Source organism: Amblyomma americanum, chromosome 2 (genome assembly GCF_052857255.1).
Source record: "Amblyomma americanum isolate KBUSLIRL-KWMA chromosome 2, ASM5285725v1, whole genome shotgun sequence".
Lineage (NCBI taxonomy): Eukaryota > Metazoa > Arthropoda > Arachnida > Ixodida > Ixodidae > Amblyomma > Amblyomma americanum.
The window spans coordinates 52,852,485-52,876,142 of NC_135498.1; the positions used below are offsets into that span (position 1 = coordinate 52,852,485).

The 23,658-nt window shown below is 52.1% G+C and overlaps 1 protein-coding gene across 5 annotated transcripts in view; it reads right to left on the reverse strand.

The window, feature by feature from the left end:
- The window catches only part of ct (homeobox protein, cut), a 581,376-nt gene that overhangs the window by 74,219 nt on the left and 483,499 nt on the right, over positions 1 to 23,658 (reverse strand). For 4 of the 5 annotated variants that reach the window (XM_077654369.1, XM_077654368.1, XM_077654372.1 and 1 more), the window contains one exon: positions 12,602 to 12,734. In XM_077654369.1, the coding sequence (XP_077510495.1) occupies positions 12,602 to 12,734 (133 nt within the window). Of the gene's footprint in view, positions 1 to 12,601; positions 12,735 to 23,658 lie in introns of those variants that run through there. The other variant, XM_077654373.1, reaches the window with a different exon arrangement.

The window sequence follows — 23,658 nt, forward strand, 5'->3', positions numbered from 1 at the left end:
CACGCGTCGAAGAAAACGCCGAGATCGCGCCGCGACGCTGACGCTGTCACGCGAAGGCGATAAACGCTTCATGCGGCCGATATACGACGCCGGTCGCTCTGTGCATGACTCCCACACTCGTGTGGGCGCTGCGAAGCCATGGAATTTCATCTTCTTTTTGATGATGATGATGATGATGATGGCATCATCTTATTAATCTTGAGGATGAAAACAGCAGTCGTGTCCGAAAGTAAGTGTAGAACGCGGCCTCTATTTTGTGAAATGAAACTGGCGGGCAATATTGCTCGCCGGCTATTAGTTCTGACGTAACAGGGCGTCACTTCCAATACAAAGGGGTGAATGAAGAGAAAGTTTACAAAATACGGCTTCTAAACCACTATTATGTAAGCATTTTTCCCCACTGCATTCATTTATTTGCCCGTTCATCATCGGTCAACCCCGCCTATGATATACCAGAGTCGACAAACGGCCCTGTTTTGCTCGCCGTCAACTGTGACGTCACAGCCGATAGCTCCCAAGGGCTGCCTGCCAGCCTCTAATCCGCGGGCGCACGACCTCCCGTCTTTTTCTCCTCCTCCGGCCTTTTTGTAATGGATATAAATGTTGTTTCAATCAATCAATCAATCAATCAATCAATTCCATTCGTATAAATGGGCCAAAATAACAAATCGGAAAATTGACCGTGTTACAAAGCACGGTGGAAGCGTCCGGCATTACGCCTTCTCCGATGCGTGCAATGCGTAGAGTTAGTGCAAGCCACCTAATTACACCGAGGACCTAATTTTAGCGTTTTACGCGAACAGCCCAAGTACAGTTCGCGAAAAACCTGCCCAGCGAGCAATTTCCGCAAAACTTCCCGACTCGTAAGTTGGGGAAGAAAATATCGCTCGGATCAGCCTTTTGTATCTATCTCCGACAGACGGAAAGTGCAAAGGCAACTCTAGCGCTCTTGTCGAAACAGAAGTGTTTAAAGGGTAGGCTCGCTAACCTGCTTCTCAAGTTTCAGTTCGTTTTTCTCTCTGTCTACCTAACGACAGTCATAACTATGGACGCTTTCGGGAACAAAAGTCTGTATTCACCGCATGCTACGAAGCGAGTTTACGAAGAAAAGGGATGTTTAGTTACTGGACGACGCTCCGAAGGTCGACAGGTGTTTGATTTACTTTTTTAAAAAAAGTATTCCTTACGGAACGGCCCCGGGCACAGCTATAGCCTCAGAGCAAGAACACCTACACCCGGAGCGCTTAACGCCTGGAACTCCTATCCTCGGAACGTCCTAGCCGGAAGATCATAGACACGGCATAACACCTAGACAAGGAATACTTCGCGACGGAAAAAATAGCCCGGAAGACGCAGCGGCAAAGTGCATATACAGCTACAGAAAAGATCGGCGGCCGGCATTTCCCAGTTGGTGTCTCACAGCAAAAGCGTCGATATATATACACACGGATGAGGAACGCAGCCGTGAACAGCCGATATTCAGACGGCGTAATTCGCACGACCGGACGTTCGGCGTGGGACCGAGGCAGTGAAGAGGCATTCGCCCTGCGGAAGGCTCAGCTAGGGTTGTGACAATGACGCACAGTTCAGATAGAAAAACGAGTGTCACTTCTGTCCACTGCAAACACAGTTCAGCTGCCCGCGCATAGACGTGCGCACACCTAAGAGCGCAGGGCTTCGTCCAGATGTGTGGACTTTACGTGCAAAACCAGCAAGTATCAGAAGCTGAGTCATCTCACACTGAATCGGCGCACGGAAACGACATTCTTCGGGGCTATTTTACATCTCCCATTTCTCGAGGGTTAACCAGCGACTCGAGGCTCCGCTTTCACGGAGGAGCCTCAGCATCCGAGACTCCGCTGCAGATCGAGAAAAGGCGAGAAGTGTCGTCAGAAGTGACTCTAGACGTAAAACCGATCGCAAAATGCCGTCCATGCGCGCACGCGCGAGAATTCGAGAACTAAACACGCAGCTGTTCAAGCGGGAAAATTGCTCGTTGCGAAATTCCGAAATTGCCGGGGGGCGTTCGACTCTCCCTCCCTCCCTCCATCAGCGATCGAGAGCATGCAGAGTTCGACTGCGATCATTGGCAATACAGGACCCCGACCTTTCGCACGCTGCGTCAGAGAACTCGGAGCGCGAGTCACCGCGATCAGTATTCAATGGGTGTTACGACACGCGCCCGACCGCCGCGCGATGATGATCAGTCGACAGCCGAGCCAGTCCTCGTAAAGGGTAACACGACCGCCTTTCTCAACGCCGCTTCCAACGTAGGAGCACCGCCCAGGTCCGTCCCGGTGTCGTAAACACTCGGAAAACGAAACAAAAGAGACCACTCTGGAAATGCCAGCGAGCGCCGCTGTATCGCTACTGCGGTGCGGAGAAAACCGCCACGCAGGCGAAGCCGGGGACAGAGCAAGTGGCCATCACGGCCAGTTATTTGACGGGGGATTTTTTTTTTTTTCGAGTTCCGAACGAAACTACAAGCCTGGGCCAGAGAGCAATTTCTGATCAAAACATAATAATAATAATAATAATAATTGGTTTTGGGGGAAAGGAAATGGCGCAGTATCTGTCTCTCATATCGTTGGACACCTGAACCGCGCCGTAAGGGAAGGGATAAAGGAGGGAGTGAAAGATGAAAGGAAGAAGAGGTGCCGCAGTGGAGGGCTCCGGAATAATTTCGACCACCTGGGGATCTTTAACCTGCACAGACATCGCACAGCACACGGGCGCTTAAGCGTTTTTAGCCGCCGCGGTCGGGTTCGAGCCCGGGAACTCCGGATTAGTAGTCGAGCGCCCTAACCACTGAGCCACCGCGGCGGGGCTCTGATCAAAACCTCGATTCGTAGTTTCTACGTTTCGACCACGAAAACGTTGTCTGTTGTCATGCACATTTGTTTTTCAAGTTCGCAGTCAAGTCATACATGCGGAGCTGGGACACGTCACATATGGCACATGCATGTGCTGTGATGTGTTCGTTTATACCTTCAGGAAGGAATCAAGCACGAACACCCCCCCGTGAAAGAGAATACAATATTCATGCTTTCTACGTTCAGCTGCAGTGAGCGAGTGCAGTAACTCATGTTTCTGCGCAAAAAGAACCGTGCGAGTAGTGCATTTATAAACCGGCTACACATCGGTGGGGCTCAGCTCCCTGGTGATATATTACGCAGAGGAGTGTTCGCGTTTGCACTCGGCCTATAGCTGTGCAGGCACGGTCTCCCGGTTTGTGCAGCAATCGCCGCGTGTACTATAGGGGCAAGCAGTGACGATTATTAAAGCTCCGCCCACTCCACTGGATATTTTAATTTTCTGAAGCAACGACGATCTTTCGAGACTGAGGGCAATGGCGAAGTGAATGTCACGTGCGCCGATGCGTCCAATGTGTGAGCCCAGCTCATCATCAGGCAACGACATCAGCGGAGCAGCATTGCTGCTTTTGGTATATGCGCCGGCGCATAGTTTGCAGTGTACAGTCCAACGCGATTTGAAGGTGATCGTTTCACACTTAACCTATTCGCATTTAACTGCTTTAAAACGGTTTGTATTCGCGCGAACACTGCAACGAATACATGAGCTTAGCTAGACGAAGAATTGCTCTATCGTATGTCATGTTACTGTCATGTTTGTTGCGGACTAAGTGCCCGTCAGGCCAGCAAAAACATTCTACATACAATTCAGCCCAAAACGAACGTGATAACCTTAAAATCGCGCTAGACTCTACGTTACATTGTTGTTCAACCGTACTGCAGCGACGCCTGGAGGCGTTCCGCAACGGAGCCCGATCGTGTTTTGCTACCGAAGCCCGTCAAGTGGCGGGTAAGATATATATACAGGCTGTGGGGGTCGAGTTTCGATGGAGCCAAAACAGAAACAAACGCCCCGTGCATCAACGTGCCGGTCGACGTTAAACAACACTTATGTGCCCGAAATTCATCCCCGGAGACCTCCACAATGGTGCGCCCTAGTCGCTCCTTCGGCCTCGTCACGTAAAGGTGTCAGACTCTGCCAGCAGCAGTCGCCAAAACTCCAACCGTGGAAAGTTCTCATTGCGGCCATGAACACCTTCGCGCTTGGACTTACGAAGCCAGGCCGCCTTATGCACGTCTTAAAAGAAAACACCTTAAAGGGCGCAGTATCATGGGCTGATTGACTGCATTTGTTGGATTGCATCATATTACATCAGCTCGCATAAGACAACAACGGTCCACAAATCAAGCTGCAGATATTAGCAGACTGCGCCTTGCGAATAGTTTTCATTTCGTGCCGATGCCGAGGTTTCGGCTGTAGTCGGAAATGCGCGCCATGCACGGATTCCAATGTCGGGACGCACCACCCCGAAACACCAGAAAAAACGGGAGTATAGCGACCATCTGACACCCCTGTTACTTGCAAACAGCAGCAGTTCAGTAAGTATGGCCAGCAAAAATTGATAAATACAGAAGCGAAGATTACTGTGCTGCGTTGCGTAAGGCCGCCTGTCGAACGGAGGCTCCAACTAGGAAACGGTAGCGGAGAGGAAGAGGGGAGAGAAAGAGAGAGAGGCAACACGGAGAAGAGATTGGTAACGTCAAGGCGTGGGAGGATAAATATTAATGCGGCAGCTCCAGCGGGCGGTCAGGAGTGCAACGACCGATCGGCGAGAACCCGAAACTTGCGTGCCTGCGAAAGGGGGGGGGGAAGCCGCGAGATGTCACGCCGACGAATGGAAGGAAGCCAGTTTGACTCGCAGGGCTGCGTTCCGAGGTGCGAAGGGTGGCAGCAAGAGAAGCACGGGTGCCACACACAAGGTGCCGAAGTGATCAGCAGAGCTCGCTACGAAACTCCCAGGCTCCGCAAAGTCTGAGCTAAGTGGAGCTTTGGACAAGCTGGCAATGCACTTGATAGAAAGGCTTGTGCTGTCCGCAAAACCTGGCTCAAAATTCAAAACATGCAGATTGTCGCGCCACCTGCGACAGTAAAGCTAACTGATTAAAATTGAAAATTGGTTTTTTTTGGCGACAGGATATGGCGCAGTATCTGTCTCGCATCTCGGCTAACACCTGAACCACGCCGTAAGGGAAGGGATGAAGGATGGGCTGAAAGAAGAAAGGAATAGGTGCCGTAGTGGAGGGCTCCGGAATAATTTCGACCACCTGGGGACCTTTAACCTGCATTGGCATTGCACAACACACGGGCGCCTTAGCGGTTCGCCTCCATCGAAACGTAGCCGCCGCGGTCGCGTTCGAACGCGGGTACTCCGGATCAGTAGCCGAGCGCCCTAACCACTGAGCCACCGCAGCGGGTCCAATTTATTGGGCCTCTTTAAAAAATGCTGAGCATGCAGCCGGTGCTCCAGCGATGACAGCGCCACACATCGGCAGGTAGCAGCCACATTAAGACTGGCTATAATACATTCAAAACGACGGCTCGGCATCCGCGCGGAGAGGCGCGTGTGCTGCCCCCCTGCGGCGCCATCATGTAGAAGAATGCTTGCACAAGAAAAGACACAAAATCGACACCTCACTGCTTTCACAAGCGACAAGATATTTCCGTACTGGAGAGCATCTCGATCTTAAAAGCGGCGCCAAAAAGTCGTCCGCAGCGGCCGTCAAGGCACCGCGGCTCGAACACGTGATCTGAAAAGATCGTCGCTGCCAGACTGGTTGATCCGCACCGTAAAGGCTGGCTATCAATACGCGCTGCCTTGATGGCGGTCGCCATGTTTAGCAAGCACGTGGAAAGTGCGGATGAGAGTGATACCGGCGCTGTCGCTCAACAGAGTCAGCGTACTTACTTTATGACGAGGGGCGTCTCCGGTGCAATACTGAAACTTACTACTGGCGCCTCCTCAAGCTATAGCTTCCAAAAACTGCAGCTGGAAACTGTTTATTTGCATCTGGAATTGCATTATTTACGCGAAGATGCCGGAACTCACACGCTTTATCAAGCTGCCTGAAAATATTTCGCGCGCACAGCGCAAAATGCGCGCTGTCTTCCACCCACGGCTGTATATATAGGCTGCTGCAAAAGAACGCCTTCTCTACTCGACAGCTGAAGATCGGAGCGATTTGCTTTGCAACGCCGCGCGCGTGCGTGAGTGCATGCGTGTGTGTGTGTGTGTGGGGGGGGGGGGGGGGGGGAGGCCCGTCGGTGGTTCGGTGAAAGAGCCAAATCCGCCGTGTATTCCAAGTGGCTAAATATTGAGCCAATACAACCAGTCTCTACATTTGGCAACGCGTAGTCGAAAATCGTTCTATCTCTGAAAAACGCTGCTAATTAAAGCTCAAAAGGTTTCGTCAACACGCGTGTCGAACACAAGATCGAACGTCCCAAAAAGAAAAAAAAAACGTTGGCGTCTTGCCGCATCCTCAACATAGCACTCTCTCTTTTTGGACTACAGGCCCGGAGCAGGAAGAGAGGGACGACGTCGCGCTATAGAGACGATGGATATAGAAAGAGGAAAAGGTGAGAAAACGGGACGCGCAGCAAGTTTTAATCAGCTTTGCCAGCTATATACGTAGAGCGGCGGTAAATTATTCCTTTCAGCCGCACTACGCTTTTTTTTTCACGTTTTCGAAACAGCCACCAGGCTTGCCGTCTTTTTGATGGCCGTCATATTATCTTCTTTTTTTCTTTTTGTACCCTGAAGCCCTTCGTCTTTCCCGAGCCCTTTCGTATTTGGAGGCACACACACACCGATATGCAGAAACAGCTGGCGGCTTGACGCCGCGCTGCGCCGTCCAATTTGCAGCTGCGATCACGAGCGGAACACAATGGCACCCCGGCCTCTTCCGCTCCGAAGCCACCGTGTGCGTGTGTGCGTGTGTGTTCGCCCCATTCCGCGCAGTGCTGTCGACGCCGGGCGAGGGGGGATAGGGAAAGAGAGCTAATGCGTTGGCGGAACTCGGTTTTGATCCCCTGAAGCCTACGGGAGCCACCGCGACGCGACGTGCAAAGTGGGGAAGAGAAGGACAGCAAGACAGGAATAGAGAGAGAGAGTGGTTTGCGCACTCTATGCTGTTTTAAAACTGTGCAGTGTGTGTATACCGTGAGGCGTGAACCGATCGGCTAGAATGAAACGAATAGATGAGCGTGCCGTCGGCAGATCATTGTGTCCACAACGCAAAAAAGGAACATGAAACTCAAGAAGAAGAGCGCATAAGGGAAGGGAATTGAGAGGCTCGTTATGAGGTACGTATGAAGGAAGCCATCAGTCGCTGAAACCAGAAATACTCCACTATGCTCTTTCGTTTCCGTGACTGTTGGCTTCCTTCACAGGACAGCCAAGAAGGGCATAAGGCTTTGGTGCGTCTGCAGACAGCGAACAAAACTGTTTACTGGTCGTCCATAGGCACTTTTCTACCAACTATCTAAACTACGTATGTTTACGTGTGTTTCTGGACAATTACAAACTAACGCGTTTCCAAAACCTTTCTATTTTGCACAAAATTCGACCCACTCATTACGTGGCTACCTGGGCTTGGTGCGGGGATCGACCATTCCTTTATCACATAACATGGGGCTGCCAACACGTATAAAGGCCGTCCCTCACATATCAAACGCCCCAACGGAACAGTGATAAGCAGCGTGGTCAAGTGATCAACTGGAAGGTCAGCGTACACTGACCGACTGGGGCTGCACCGCCGCAGCCACCGCAGGAGCCCTGGAGTAGGGGCTCTAGCCATCAAGCTCCCCAAGGCTAATATTGGGCGACCAAAGGTTTTTTATGCGAAGCATACTAGCCGCACAACCGAGCTCTTCCTTGCTGCGCCGCGCGCGGCCGCGTAGCTACCACTTGACCTAAATCGGCGCACCACGTGATATGACGTCACAACAGCTGTGAAAGCTGGGGCTCAACTCGTGCGCTCGCTTGCGGACGCGCAGCCTCCGCCGGCGGCCTAACTCCCGCTCCTACCGCTAGGAGATACTGACGTCACGCAATTGTATAAAAGGCGACGCACTCGTTGAGTCAGTTGAGCAGCGAGATGTCGGCCAGGGAGAGGGCGGCTCGCCAGACCGCAAAGCGCAAGTTACAAAGAGCCACGGAAACGGGAGAAGAACGAGAAGTACGGCTTGCCAAGCGACGTATGCTTCGCATCCTAGGCTTAACCATACGCTGAGCCAGGCCATTTTTAATTCGCTCACTTGGCGGTATAATGTACGAATTGTTTATGGACAGTCTAATTTAAGTGTGATTCTGGGCGGCCGATGTACGAATTGCTTGCAGGCATTCCAAAGTCCAAAAGTCGACACAAAAACTAAAGAAAGCCCATAAAGTGTCTGCGGATCGTAAAAAAGAACTGCCCTTAAGAGAAAGTTCACCCTTCGTAAATTTTTGTAACATGAGGAGGCAGTATCGAAAGAAATGGTAGGACCTCTTTTAGGTGCTAAGCGTCATTAAAGACACGAATTTCAAGAAAGCCGACACGCAGATTCCCGTTAGTGCTGCTGATATTTAACTGAAGAAGCAGATATTCGTGAAGAAGCTATGGCGGTATAGAAGCGCCGAAGGGCGCGCGTGCGCTCATCCTTCAGCTTTCAATTCGGACCGTGCGAATTCACGCCCGTAAACTTGCGTCTCGAACTCACAACGCTGCTCGCAGGTCGCACGAGCAAGTCGAGGCAGGGGGCATTCCATTGGCTGTATACCGCCAATGGAAAGTTTCCGGATGCCAGGCCGATCAGGACCCTCTTTTAACTCGAGAACGGCTCGGGACATGGCTTCCACAAGACTGCACGGTTTTCTCCCAACACACACACAGGGCGAGGCAAATGGGACGGCAGAGACACAAGGCGGAGCTAAAAGAAACTAGAAGCGGGAGAAAGGGACCGAATGCACGTAATATGCACACACGCGGATATGACTACGCCCCATTCAGTCGGCACCGCGGAAAGTAAATCTTCCCCTCAGAATCGCCGATGTCGCAGCACGCTATCGTGACCCTCTTCTCTGCCCTCTTCTCTCTCTCTCCCTTTTCATCCTCTTTCCTCCTCTCCACCGTGTACAGTTAATCACCGGCGCGCTGCGAACTTCAGGCGGCGGAAAAGAAAGTGGCGGCGACGACTCTTTTTGGGCCGCGATGGAAGTAAATGAGCCGCCGTGAAGGGGGGGTCTTCCCACGATGAGTGACGCCAAGTGACGATCAAGCAGAAGCCCCGGGCAAGGGACAAATAAAGCTGGCAACTTGAAGCCGCGCGAAGAGAAAGGCGCGCTTACAACCGGCGGCACTTTTACTGCCATCGAGTTGAGCTCCTGGCAGCTGTGTGTCCCCGGCTTCTATGGGAAACGTTTTCGCGAAAATTTTTTCGGAATCGTATACCGTGACCGCGCTTGACGCTGGCGCATGGCCATCGCCAGACGTGACAGCCACAAAAGTGATTAATGATTAATAATTAATAAGGTTTTTTTTTCCCCTTGATAATGAAACACCGTAAGCTACGAGGCATTCCGCATGTATAGTGAAGGGTGTCGGAATGATTTCTATACTGTCCGGGGTTCTTCGGAGGTGCGCCGAAATCTAATCTTCCCAGCAATCACACAAGCCCGCAACAAGAATTATCTAAGACTAAAAGCAACAGAAGTCTTCACAGCAATCATAGAGCTAAGAAGAAGAAAAAAACACTGGCTACATAGCATAGCGAAGACCCATGAAAGTCCGAGAGGCATTTCGGTCACCGGAGCAACTCTACTGGGTTATCGAGGGGAAATCGATGATGCGGGCGTTGCGCGCGACGTTTCTTCGAGACACTAACCTTGACCTTCAGCGAGATATTATTTCAATAGATAAGGTAAGGCAATGACCCGATGCTATCAGCGTAGTTAGTACTACGTATTATAAGTATTTTAAGAAAAGAAAACGCCGCATGCATGGCGAAGATGGGAGAGAAGCAGACCGATGTGCAATTTCCGCCCGAGCGTCAGCCTTCCCACGCCAAAGGAGAAATCGAATCGACAGGGAAAAGGAATTCGGAGATGGATGACTTGAGATAGGATAGAAAAGGCTCAATTAATAAACGGATATAGGGCTGGGCGAATGAAAAATTAACCTTGGATATATTAATTATTGCTTCAAACCAAGATCAATTCATTTCAGTTCGATTATTCGGTTGACGGTTACGTGAAACAAATGAGCCGACGCGTTGCTTTCTAATTCAGCTGGCACTTGTCGATACGCTATTCCGAAATGCAATGATACATATCAGCATGCTCTAAGCTGGTGCTAATAAAGACAGACAAGTAAATGGCTGCTTCGTCAAAGCGGAGTAATATAGAAATGCATACATATATACCGAAGACTGAAAACGAAGTTACACAAACGCAGTTGGAGTACAGTCGCAATCAGTTTCTTGTCAGTGCAGAAAAAAAGGCTTAGATTATCCGCCCCTTTTTATCTTGCATCGCACGCCTGAGAGCAACGTAAAGTCAAATCTCGGCGACTGCGTTTTTATGGAGGCAAAACGCTAAGGCGCCCGTGTGCTGTGCGATGTCAGTGCACGTTAAAGATCCCCAGGTGGTCGAAATTATTCCGGAGCCCTCCACTACGGCACCTCTTTCCTCCTTTCTTCTTTCACTCCCTCCTTTATCCCTTCACTTACGGCGCGGTTCGGGTGTCCGACGATATATGAGACAGATACTGCGCGATTTCCTTTCCCCAAAAACCAGTTATTATTATTATTATTATTATTATTATTATTATTATTATTATTATTATTATTATTATTATTATTATTATTATTATTATTATTATTATTATTACCTGAACGGAATCAATCAAACAATGGATGTATAATTTATTACTTGATTAATTAATTGCTTGATTGATTGATTGTGTTCTAGATGGAAAACCTAGCCAGCTAATCGATCGATCGATGAATCAATCAACCAAATACTGCTAATTAATAAAATTTCCCATTTCACTCGACGATGCAAAGCCCTAATGTTGAGTGCTTAACTGATTTTCAGTGATTGCGCACTAAATGAGAACAATATAAGCACTGGAAAGCTGTATGAGGCAATAAAAAAAAGCGCGCCTGCGTGGCGTAGGGCTAGCGCGTCTGACTTGCAACCCGAGGGACGCGGGTTCGAATTGCAAAATTTTTTAGCCGCCACGGTGGCTCAGTAGTTGTGGTGCTCCGCTGCTGACCAGAAAGACGCGGGTTCGGCGAAATGCTAGGGGCCCCTGTGCTGTGGTCGAAATTATCCGGAGCCCTCCACTGCGGCGTCCCTCATAGCCTGAGTCGTTCTGGGACGTTACACCCGGCAAAACAAACCCGACCAACAAAAGCAGCCAGAGAGGTCACGCAACCTCATCGGTCGCCGCAACCTGCTACTTCGGGAGATATTATTATTATTATTCTACACCAACCCTCCTTTTGTTCCAGCTTTCTTCTCTCGCTTCATGCCAAGTGATTGTGTTCAACACAGGATCCAGTCGCCAGAGCTTTTACGTCAGAGGCGTAGTACATGTCACTTTGTAACTTCTCCGTGAATTTAGCGTTGCAGTCCCTCTAGCAATACGCTGAGTTCGACAGCGCTCACAAGAGGACGAAGAGACGTTCCCTCTTGGAAAACAAAGCGGGAAGCTCGAGAGGTGTGCTAACCGCTTCTGCTAACCTACGCCTGTTCCTCCACCCAACTTCACTGCAATGCGCCGCGGAGGCACGCGTCTAGTTTTTCAGATCCGTTTTCGAGCTCCAGTCGACGGTTGTCAGCGAGGCCCTCAGATCGACACGTCGGCAATGCGACAACGGCGGCCGGCGATTTTAAGAACGAAGGCGACGACATAAAAGCCCAAGGAGGCGAGCCTCGGACGGCGGGAAAGAGCCTGGACATGACTCATTGTTATTTCGAGGAGATGCATCCAGGGGCGCAGGCCACAGACTGACGACAGCCGCAGGCGCAGGCAGCTGTCGCGAAAGACAAGCAGAGTGGGGAGAGGGGTGAGGACTCATGGGCTGGACTGCAGTGCGTCTCGCGGCGCCACGGGCGCGCTGTATTGCGGAACTATTACACACAGCTTTGTTTTCACATGTCAGCACCTGTGCACGTCTTCTCAAGCAAACGCGAGGCAAAAAGAATGAAATATAAGAAAAAACACAAATAAATAAATAGCTCCATAACGTGGAATGAGATCTTCAGTAAACAATAACGACCCGCCGCGGTGGCTCAGTGGTTAGCGAGCCCGGCTACTGATCCGGAGTTCCCGGGTTCGAACCCGACCGCGGCGGCTGCGTTTTTATGGAGGAAAAACGCCAAGGCGCCCGTGTGCTGTGCGATGTCAGTGCACGTTACAGATCCCCAGGTGGTCGAAATTATTCCGGAGCCCTCCATTACGGCACCTCTTTTGTCCTTTCTTCTTTCACTCCCTCTTTTATCCCTTCCCTTACGGCGCCTTTCAGGTGTCCGCCGATATAAGAGACAGATACTGCGCCATTTCCTTTCCCCAAAACCCAATTATTCAGTACACAATGATGCAAGCCTTGTATGTTCTATTTTTTTTTTTTTTTGTTAAGGAGCAACGCTCGTCCTATTTAGTCGCTTCTAAGAGCGACCAACTCCTCTACGCAAGCACATGCAATTAAAACAAGACAAACACAAACGGTGATGTCCACGTACCACTTTCGAGTTGTGAGATCTTGTCCTCAGCCTCGTGTAGCTTGAGGCAGACCTGGGACTGGGATTCCTGCAGTGCCCGCTCCTTGTCTGCCAGCTGCCGCTGAAGCTCCAACAGCCGCTCCGCACTTGGGATCTGCGCGCCAGACAGGAGCCGTCAACATGTGCGAACGCTTCACAAAACATGCATCCACTCCACATCAGGGCAAAGACACTAACACCAGGTCATTTCCCGTTGCCTGAATCAAGCTATAGCGACTGCCCCGACCAGAGAAGGAGGCCTCTGTTACTTGTTTTGTCAAGGCACCTTGGATGACGTAGGCGAATTCCGAGGCCTCATAAGGAGCCACACGTAGTCCTCTGCGTCACTGCTGTATAGTGACCACCAGGTGCATGTTGTGCAGCTGGATAGTGAACGACCGGGGCTACAAACGACTGGCAGGCATAACACCTTCTATTCCAACATCCTGAGCCCTCCAGCTGGCCACTTATTCTGCAGCCCCCCCCCCCTCCCTTTTTTGTTCTCTTCTTTTGAAGAGAGCTGTTGCACAGAGTTCTACACCAACCTCACTGCTCCTTACGCCCACCACATATCCCTCCTAGAGCTGACGCACACCTCAAAACTGTCCCTCTTTGTCTTAGGAAAACAGAACAAAGAATAAATGTACACTGGACCGCGGCGTCGTGAACACAACCAAGAACATGCGCGCACAACGGTCGTGCAGAACGCCACGGTCGGTCAATAAGGAACGTATTATTCGTCGGGCACGAGGACGACACCCTCAAAGCACGGAGGCGAGAAGAATCTAAGCGCGTCGCAATCACAACGGACCCAGGAGTAGGCGGATGGCTCATCAAACAACGCAGAGTACGGCGTCGGAGGAGGCGTCAAGGTTTGCGCCGCAATGCCCCGTCGCAGAATGACGTCACTGGTCGAAGGAAAGGGCGCCATATCTGCAATACTCTCTCGGACAGTGCATACAGTGCGATTCAGCCCTGGAGGTACACACACTCGTATATATAATAATTCGCTCGGCCGCGCACTGCGCGTGCACTGCTGCGTTTCCAGGAATTGGGGGAGGCGCACTCAGAGCGTGTTCGTCCAGGTGTGCGTGTGTGTGTGTGCGCGCTATTAGAGCGGTGAACGTGGCTCCGTCCGCCATGCAAGTGCAAAGCGCTTCCAATAATCGGTTGCGAAAATCTAGGCGAGAAAGGAGAAAATAAAAAATGAAAAAAAAAAGAGCGCCACGCCGATGTCGCGTCAAACGGTTCTCCCACGTGTCTCAGCTGGGATCGCGGCGCTTCGCAGGCTGCAAACAAAGGGGTTTTATGTCACCTCGCCCTTTTTATGTCACTTAATTTTCCTTTTCTTTTTCTAAGACGAGTTTATTCTCAGGAACGCTTCTCGATTCTCATTCTTGGTAAGCACGTCTGATGGCTTTGTAGTCTTTTTCTTTTTCTGGGCACGCGATGCGCTATAGTTACGCATCTCTTGATAACAGAAATTAGAGAATTTTAACGATGCGTATATGTACCGTCTACCATTACCGCGGCCGCCAGCCGCTGGCCAATGCGCATAAGCAGACCACTATGGCTGTTTACGCTGTGCCAAAAGTCTCTAACAACAGTGGCTAAGAGCACATGCGCGCTGCTCTCTTCCATCAATATAAGTAATTAAAACTAAAGCAAGAACAATGACTGACGTCAGCTTTGCGCTTCGTCGAAAGCTAGCGCACTCGGGTGCGCACCGCGTTCTTTGAAGATAGCCTTCCATTAAAATAGGAGAAAGGGGTAAGTTGCAATATTCTTTTTATTATTGTTTCTAACAGGATATCCCTCTTTCTTTCTTTTTTTCATGCGAACAGGCCGTTCAGCTGGCTCGACTGCTGTTGTGTATCACATCCAGTGCAATAAACAATACGACGTCGGCGATTTTTCAGGAATGTTACGCAACGTTAAGATCCACGGTAGTGAAATGCGCGCTCACAGCTTAATCCGAGAAAGATAGATTTGATCTTGCTTCCAAGAAACATGCATACCTAACAGGCAGGAACGGTTTGTTACATATGACGGGCGAACAACGCCGGGGTCTAAATAGGTCCTGTCCCGCGAATTGTCAGGACCGGCGTACGTAAAAGAGAAACTTATGAGGAATGAGGTAACGCGCGGGGACATTATTATGCGTCCGTTAAACGCCATTCGCGCTCGTTTATATTACCCAGCACAGCCAGAAGGTATACACGGAACCGCAAAGGAATTCTCACCAACCACCGCGGGCGACGCTTCGGGTTCGCTCGCGGATACGGGGAAAATCTTACAGCACATATGCCCTTCGTATGCAAATGCCTCCAAATCCCTTCCGAAAACTATAGGTCTGAATCGGACCCGATTAAAAGCGGGAGGGGCGTGCACAATGAAAGGGCGACGGTGGACGATCAGAACGCTTCCTATAAGCCCCCGCGAACCACCTCTAGCTCCCGCTATACAGATGTGGGCATGAAAGAAAAAAAAGACAGAAAATGGAAGAAAGCGAATTGGAGCGCACTGCAAACATAAGGCCTCCGCTAAAGCATCTAGGAAGCCGTTGGAAACGGCCCGACGTGCATAAAGGCTTCCCGCCCTACGAAGGAGATTGTCCGCTCATCTCGGAGAATCCCGAAGCGGCAAAAGCGTCGTTCCAGCACAACTCCGGCGCGGCGGTCACCTCGTCGGAGGATCTCCCCGGTATTGTTGTTGACGCAGGGAGCCCGCCGCCAATGGGTCGCCCATTGTGTCCGAATCATACGGGTCGACGGAGCCGTGAGACTGCTCAATGGTCGCGAATAAATAAGACGTCGTTCACGCGCGCCCCCTGGATTATAGGAGGGGGGGCCTCTACTTCCTCCTGGAGGCGAGGAAAATGAGGGGGGGGGGGGGGGGGGGGCAGAGACGACGCACAGGGCTGTTACGCGGGCAGTCTGGAGGCTCTGTGAGAACCTCGTAGAGAGCACTTAACGTTTGCGCGCACAGTGCACGTATCAATGGGCGTCTGTCAATCAACCACTTTGGATATGGCCTTTTCGTTTAGCGTTCACAAGCGCACAGTTCGTATGGAACCCTGCTTTCCTTGCGTTATTCTTTTTTTTTTTAGTTTTGCCAGTTTGATTGAAGTCTCTATTTTGACAACGGGTCAGGCGTCGCCAATCAGCCATCGAGGCATCGACCGCAACACGCATCGGGCGGAGGTTTTCCTGCAATGACGCAATATAACGGCTCTGCTTTGGCTACGAAAAGCGGGCGCAGCCTCGTTCACAAGGGGCTATAGGATTGCGGCGTGCAGAATAGACAGGTTCTTAGGGTACATTTCATCGGGCCTTCGAAACGCTTCTACTCCTATGTGTACGCCAGCAGGAAAGCCTGATGCAAGCCTGGCGACACCACCAGCCGAGGTTACGAAAAGGAGACGAAGGCCGTGTCATGGCAAGCTCTCCACTCTACCAAAGGGCGGGTTCTCATCTTACCAATCGTGCTGCCTGTTGTTTACGCATCGTGGATATAGCGACGACAAAAACGGCGAGAAACAATGCCCCGTTGCATTCCCGTTCACTCCCTCGAGACGAAAGCAAAAACGGGCTTCCAACGAGACTGCCATTGATCATTGGAAATAAGAGTGGTGTCGAAAGCGAAACTCGCATCGAGCAGCAAATGTGGGACGCGGTCCTCCACCGAGAGGTTCTCTGCCGCGAAAGAGAGACGAAACTCGGCCAAAGCATTCTTTTTTTTCTTTTTTAGCAGTTGGGGATAGAAAAGGGGAGGGGGGGCTGGCTCGCTTGTACGGTCGCACACCAGAGATGCTTTCGCATAAACCGCAGAGACTGAGACATAGACGCACGCGAGCACTGACCGCCTGTGCATCATCGATGAATTCCGCCATCCTTTATCCTCATCCCTCCGGACGGCGCAAAAGAAACATCGCCGATACGGCCGAGAGCGATTCTCTTCGGGAAGAGAGCCACCGCCACCAGGGGTCCCCCTCCTCGCTACACGCGCGCGGGCTTTGGGGGGGAGACCCTTGACAAACGAGCGAAAAAGCCAAAAGCAGCGAAGACAAGGGCTGCGCCGCCATATGAACGGACGCGCATGCATGACACCGCACCACCACCAGCCTCTCTGCGGTTTCAAGAGGAGGCAAGACGAAAAGTGGGGCCGGGGGGGGGGGGGGGGGGGGGACGAGTTCGGAATGACGGTCATACATCTACCACGAGGCTAGCTTCCGCAGAAGGCGCACAGATGCTGCTTCTCGCCCCCAGACACACACACACACATGCGAAGAAGGCAAAGCGGCTTCAATGCTCGCGTTTGCGTCTATACGGGAAGAAGAGGAACCGCAGCACTCGAGAGACAGACGAAGAGGGGGGGGGGGGGGGGGGGGAGCCCATTCCATCGGCGATCGTCGTCGTCATTCGGCTGTTCGGCGGGCGATCATCGTCGGACGCTCCCGTGAAAGATTTATTGGCGCCAGGGGCAGCAGTGCCGCCGCCGCCGACGGCGCGCGGTCGCCGCTTTATCGTCCCCATTTCTCTTTCCGCGGTGCTCCCGCCATCCTTTTGTTTCGGGATGCTCTTCCCCCTCTCCACAGCAGACGCATGGGAAAACGCGTGGCCTTGCGTGCTTCCTTCTCTCCCATCCAGAGCAGCCCGTTGAGCCTACAGAAGCGCTGGCGGGCGCCAAAACGACCAAGATCCCCCCATCGCTTCTCGAGGCTCCTTCAAACTTTGAGTATCGATTGCACAAAACGCTGTACACCCCCTCCTCGCCCCCCCCCCCCCCCCCCTCCCCTCTTCCGAGTGCACTAATCCCGTGCGGTGGGCGATGGGTCTCTCTTCGCCGGGAAGGCCAAGTCTCTCCGGAAATCGCTCGGGCGTGTCTGTACGGGCGCCGAGAGACCACGAGGAGGACCTCGGCAGCGACGGGGACAAAAACGAATGGACTAAAAGAAGACAATAGAAGGAGCGAAACGCTGCATAATGTCGCACGTAATTTCAACAAGGAGATCTATGGGGGCAAAGAACGTGTGCGTTTCGAGTTGTATACGTGCCAGACAGCGCAGCAGATCGCGGCGCTCAGAGAGGTCTTCAGCGGAAACTGTTCAAGTGAGAAACACCAGCGGTAAAACCGTGGCAGCGAGGGAAGACAGCAGCTCTAAAAGCTAAGAAAACAAAAATAGGAAATAAAGACAACGGTTCCGCGTGTCTCCCGAAAGACGGGTCACGAGAATATCGCTTCTCGATCGCTCTGCCACGTGCGTAGCCATGCAGACCGGCGAAACGACTCTTCCGCGTAAAAGTTTCGTCCCGCGAACAGACTTGCGCGTGCGTCGGGTCGGTTGGCCCGGGGCACTCTGCGCCCCAGCAGAGCCGCGAATTCGCGGGTCTGAGTGCTCTCCGATGGAAGACTATCCCCGTCCGCCCAGATGCACCGTGCCGCGGGAAGCGAACAGCGAACCTTGTTCGAGAAGGCACACCGAAAACGAACAGATGTAGTGCGCACGTTTTATACAGTCCCGCCGCCGGCAGGGCCAACTGCACTTCTTGATCAGCGGGAAGAAATGCAGCGCAATTGCACCGAACTTCAGAAGAGTGAACTTCGATATAGAACCGACAGGAAATCGTTCATACAGCCGTGTATGGCACACTGAAGCGCGCATTTCTATACGGCTTAATCGTATGGTTACGAATATACGTCTCCATGAAAATCCACGCTGTAGGTGACTGTTTCGATACGGGTAAGCTATTTTAGCACAATTAGACTAACTTCGCTACACGTATCGAGGGCTTATCAGCTCGTTTTCATTTGCGACGCAGCTTTCTCGTTGAGCCCCGCAAGCAATCGCGTACATTCTCGTTTAGAGCGACGTGGGCGTTGGTATACGCTCTCCCTTAATTCGCCGATGCCGCAGTGCACTTGAGGCCAAAAGGAGTCATCAAATTCCTACACGCCCGCGCCTTCCATTCCTGTTCGGCCGCACCTGGCCACGGGTACAAGGCAGCGCACAAGTGAGCAGTGCACAGCACAGCTGGGCGCTCGAAAGGGGTCCGCGCGCTGCAAGGCGCCCAATTAACTCACCGCGGAAGAATACAAAGCGGTCGATTAGGCTCCCTAACAAGCGGCGCACTCGGATCGAAATGATCCGCAACCGCCCTTCTCTGCCCTCCAAGGCGGAACCGCTAATCGCTGATGGCGCCGCGCGCTAATCTGCCATAAAATTTGGCGGACACGTTGTTCGGCCCCGAACACGTTCGCCTCTAATGGTCCTCCACCGCCGCTTGGTTTGGCGAGCCGGTGTTGCCCTAACGATTGGCTGCGCTTTCTCTCTTGCTCGTTCTGCAAGGGCGATGGACAATCAGAAGGAACGTGATCGCGCACGGGCTGCGAACAACGCTCCCGCAGAGGATCGGTCAGTTGGACGGCTCCGGAATGAAAACAGGAAACCGTTGGTTTCTTTTTTGCCTCCTTGCTTGAAAAGGATTCCTAATTGTCGCGAGAGTTTCCCCCGATGATGATCGGGGACGTGGAAGGAGTGCTATATATTTCTGTGACAGTTGCGGGTATTTATTTGCGTCAGCCTTCACCCGAGACTACAGGTTGATAGGTTACAAAGTGTTACATTTCGCTGCGAGTCGACGGCCAATCACAAATACACGTCCATACAGCGCCCCAAGCGGCCGTGGCAAGGCCAAGCACGACTATACGTATACTACAAAGCATTTCGACATTTCGGTGCTAGGCCTACTGGCACAAAAGCTGCCATTGAGGTGCACTGGTTCGCTGTCCCAGCTCTTTGGTGATTTACGGTAGAGAGAAGAGAGGAACACGGAATTTTTGGCAATACAACTTCAATTTGTTTTGCGTTGACAGCTCCCTGGTGTTTTGCACGTACAGTCGAACCTCGTTATAACGAAGTTTAAGGGGCCCGGCGATTACTTCGTTATAGCCGTAACTTCGTTATAGCCCGTGTTGGCCGAGCTTCCAAGGGGAGTCGCCACTCTTTCGTTATATCCATCATTTCGTCATAAACCATTTCGTTATAACGAGGCTCGACTGTACATTAATTTGCCGGTGTGACATCTTCTTGTTCTGTTTTTACGCTTTATTGGTGAAAATTTACGGCACTGAACTCCTTCTCAGCCATTTTCAGGGTCTTCATTATCCTTTAGGGTACCTCTGATACGCTAATGCGGAATATGAAAATGTCAGATGCTGTACCAGTCACGATTTGTAAATACCTTTGCCGGGACAGCGTTCACCTCAGTGGGTATATACTTCCGACCAGCAGGTGTTATAAAGAGCCACCTTGGAAGCCAACGCACGCTTCGCTGACACAGCCAGGAAGGAGCCTGAAGCATCCACCGCTGTCTTTCCAGCTTGCAATTAAGGCAGGGCGCGGGAATCACGTCCCAACACCGGCGAGCAGTGACCGCCGCTTCGCGCAGTGCAAGCAAGCAAGTATACAGCCACAGACCGCGCGCGCCCACATAGGTGGGCGCCCCAAAGCGCTCGCGATGCTGCTGAAGACAGCTAACGCGCCGAGGGCGGCCGAGAGTCTCAACGCGGGCTACCGTGCGCCCAGAGGCAAATATTTACCCCCAGGTCGGCCACCCGGCGCAAGCCTCTCGGCACTCCGCAGCGGACGCTGCGGGCCGTAAACAAATGCCGCCGGCGCCTCAGCAGTGATTCGGGTTTCGTAAACGGATACGACGCCAGCCCGGCTACACAGCGAGCGCCGCACTGTGGCGGGTCACTCGCATGCACGCGGAGCCGGCTCCAAGTTGCAAGGCGGGAGGTTGGAACGTTCTTCTAGATACTCTGGAGTAGAAAACGTTCAGCCATCATCATGAAAAGTGCTCGCGTTTCTGAGAGCAGCTTCGATGCCGGCGCTCGTCACCGTAGTGCACGGCTTATAAGCTGCATCGTAAACTCTGTATTTCCGTGGAACAGGAAAGCAAGGCAAAGAACAGAGACGACGCCAGGGATGTACTTAGTGACTCAAGCCGGCGAACCTGAGGTGTTTGTAATTACGTCCTAGCACCATGCATTATAATTACGTATAAACGTAAAACTACATTAATTTCGGCGCAACTTTGACACCTGCCGAAGGCACGTTCCTCGGGCGGTGATTGAATTATTAGTTCTGGCACTTTATAGACAGCAGAGCCGAATTGAGGTCAACAAGCAGAGTAAAATCATCGACAAACAGCGACGATCAGAAAATCACTAAGTGTAGTCTAACGACTAAAAGCACGATTATATACTGTGTATTTTTTTTTCTTTGGGGGGGGGGGGGGGGGGAATACAAGGAACAGTAAACGTCGGCAACAAACGAGCAGTCTAAAACTGTTTCCACACGGAGCTCTTCCTCCGGGTGTCTTGGTTTCCCTCAAATATTTCTTTGTTTCTCTACAGATCTCGGGGTCCCTGACGTTTGTTACTTTTATAGCGCCGACGAGTTGGCGCGAACCAGCAAATCGCACGTTTCATAGCGTCGTCGTGAGAAAGACGAACGGGGAAAGGGGGCGACAGGAGTGGGCGGGGGGTGGGGGAGTGGAATCGCGCGCATCCTGTGATGATGATGATGGCGCGAGCCCCATGCATGCATAGCTGTACGCGCTGCCGCGTGCTTATCGTGCATGCCCGGCCTGCTGCCGCGGCGTGATGCTAGCGCGCCCCTCGGATCGAACCGCGCCGTGCCGCGTTGGGCGACGTGACCGGACAGTAAACTGCGCTGTCGAGACAGTCGGAGGAGCGCGCGGCATAAACACATTAAGACGTCGGCGCGCGAGGAGCTGCTTCATTCTGCGCGACTCCCTCTGGCGAGCATACACACAGCCGCCGCCGCCGACGGCGAGCTCTGTGGTGTTTATTATACACAATGCCTTCTCCATCCGCCGCCGCCCGGAGCGCTGATAATCGCGCGCGTTCACGTCTGGACCGTAAATCGAGACCGCGACTCCGCCGCGCCGGCTCTGGATCTCACCTTCCTCCTCGCCCTCTTCTCATCCAACTCGTTGCGGGCCTCTTTCTCCCGGTTTCTCTCTCTCTTTTTTTTTTTATTCTTGCTGTCACTGTCATCTCCGTATTTTGGTTCGTTTCTTTTTCTCCGTCCTGCGCGTGCATACTGGCCAAGGAGGTTGCACCATGCTGCTGCTGTAGCTGCCGCAGGAATGGGCGGGAGCTAGGAGAGTGTTGCGGTGTACGCTAGGGCGAGCGCGGGCACGTCTCGTTAGCGATCTGGGCCAATCAGCGGAAGCGACGCGTTCGGCCCCCGTTCGTGGCGAATTAGCGACCGGCGTGATTCTTTCCGACGCGCTGTGGGGGCGGCGTGAAGCCACAGGACGGGAAGGAAAAACGCGTTATCGGACAGGAAGATTGTTTGCACGGGCGGTGGGTCAAAGCACTTGTACGAATAGGTATCCAACAAGGCGCCTGGGCAGCAGTGTTCTTGAAATAATTTTGAACGGCCTCACTACGCGAAAAATTTTCAGCCGCAAACCTATGAAAAAATTCACAGGGACAGCTATAGTACCATTAAGTGCTGGCAATGCGATAGTATTCCAGGCGGATACAACTCAAGAACAAAGCGTCTTTTCCCCCGCCCAAGGAGCCCCTTCCAACCAATGCCGTCGGCAGATTCTCACAACGCTGCTAGTGTGACAATTCAGGGAGTGGCAGATGAAAGGTGACAGACCCGTCCCTCCATGGACAGGGATATTTCCTTCCTTGCATTGTCGCGCCGCTGCCTGCATTGTCAGCTAGCAGGGTCATGAGAATCGGCCGACGCCATTGGCTGGAAGGGGGTGCTCTGTCGGGGAAAAGCTAATTCACTCTTGAGTTGCATCCGACTATAGTAGCTGCTGATGCATTTATATCGGGAGTTGCGTCACTTCCGGGCTGGTGACGTCACTGTCCTCCAGGCAATGGGCGAATTTTACGACCGACCACGCATTTTTTAATTCGACGAAGAAATTTCAAGAAATCCATTCAACAAACACAACCCCGACCCCCTCTCCAAGAATAACCCACAAATCGACCGTTGCTACGCGGAGCAGAATGTCAGCGGGCTGAAACGCGTTGCTAATAAAGTTTGCGCCTTTTCAATTAAAGGGCTCCCCCTCTCTCTCTCTCTCTCTCTCTCTCTCTCTCTCTCTCTTCGCTTTGTCCGATGACGCGGGACTCTGAAAATCCACAACGCACGCAAAGGCGCCGAGTGCCTGAACTTTCCCCAGCCACTCCGCTGAAGAAAGCAAAGAGGGGTGGGGTGGCTGATGCACGCACGATCGGATCAGAGACGGGCTGTAAGTGCGAGCGGAGGCGACGCCGGCCAGCTGCGTAGCCTTCGAGGCGCCAGGGAAGAACAAACAGGAGGCATCGCTGCCGCAGCTGTCAGCCGATCACACATCGAACGGCCGTAGTCTTGGACAGCGAAGGAACTCTACACGGGGGACAACGGGGCGCAAATGCAGGTCTACCAGCGGACACGGATTAATGTGTCCCCGTGGAACGGGCTAGACAGACAGAAAGAAAAAACTTCATTTTTTGCAAGTGAGTTTTAGACCCTGCTGGGCTACTGGACCGGAGCAAGCGATAGCGTCACGTTCTTTCCGTGCGATATACGAAAGCCCTAAATGCGTATACAGGAGTACAACGCGGAATACGTGACGACACGATGTGGGCAAAAGGAAACGGCTAAAGTAGGCGTACGCCTGCTTGAAACACCGCACAGGGGCGACAAGCAACGACTACCTTTGCAAAGACAAGTCGCTCGCGCCGCCTGGATCAAGTCAAGTACTGGTGAATGCTGTGCCCGTGTTAAGCGGGGGCTTTAAAGATGGTTGTTAAGGTACAGTCTTGTTGACGAGTATATGAAAATTGTTGACTGGGATTCGAAACTATGTTGCCGAGTTACTAAAACTTCCGACTTGATTGCTAGGAAATTGGTCACAATATCCTGAAGCACGCAACTAATATAAAGTTCAGACTATAGAATCCTGTTCGCTCCGATAAATGAAGAAATAATGGGATTG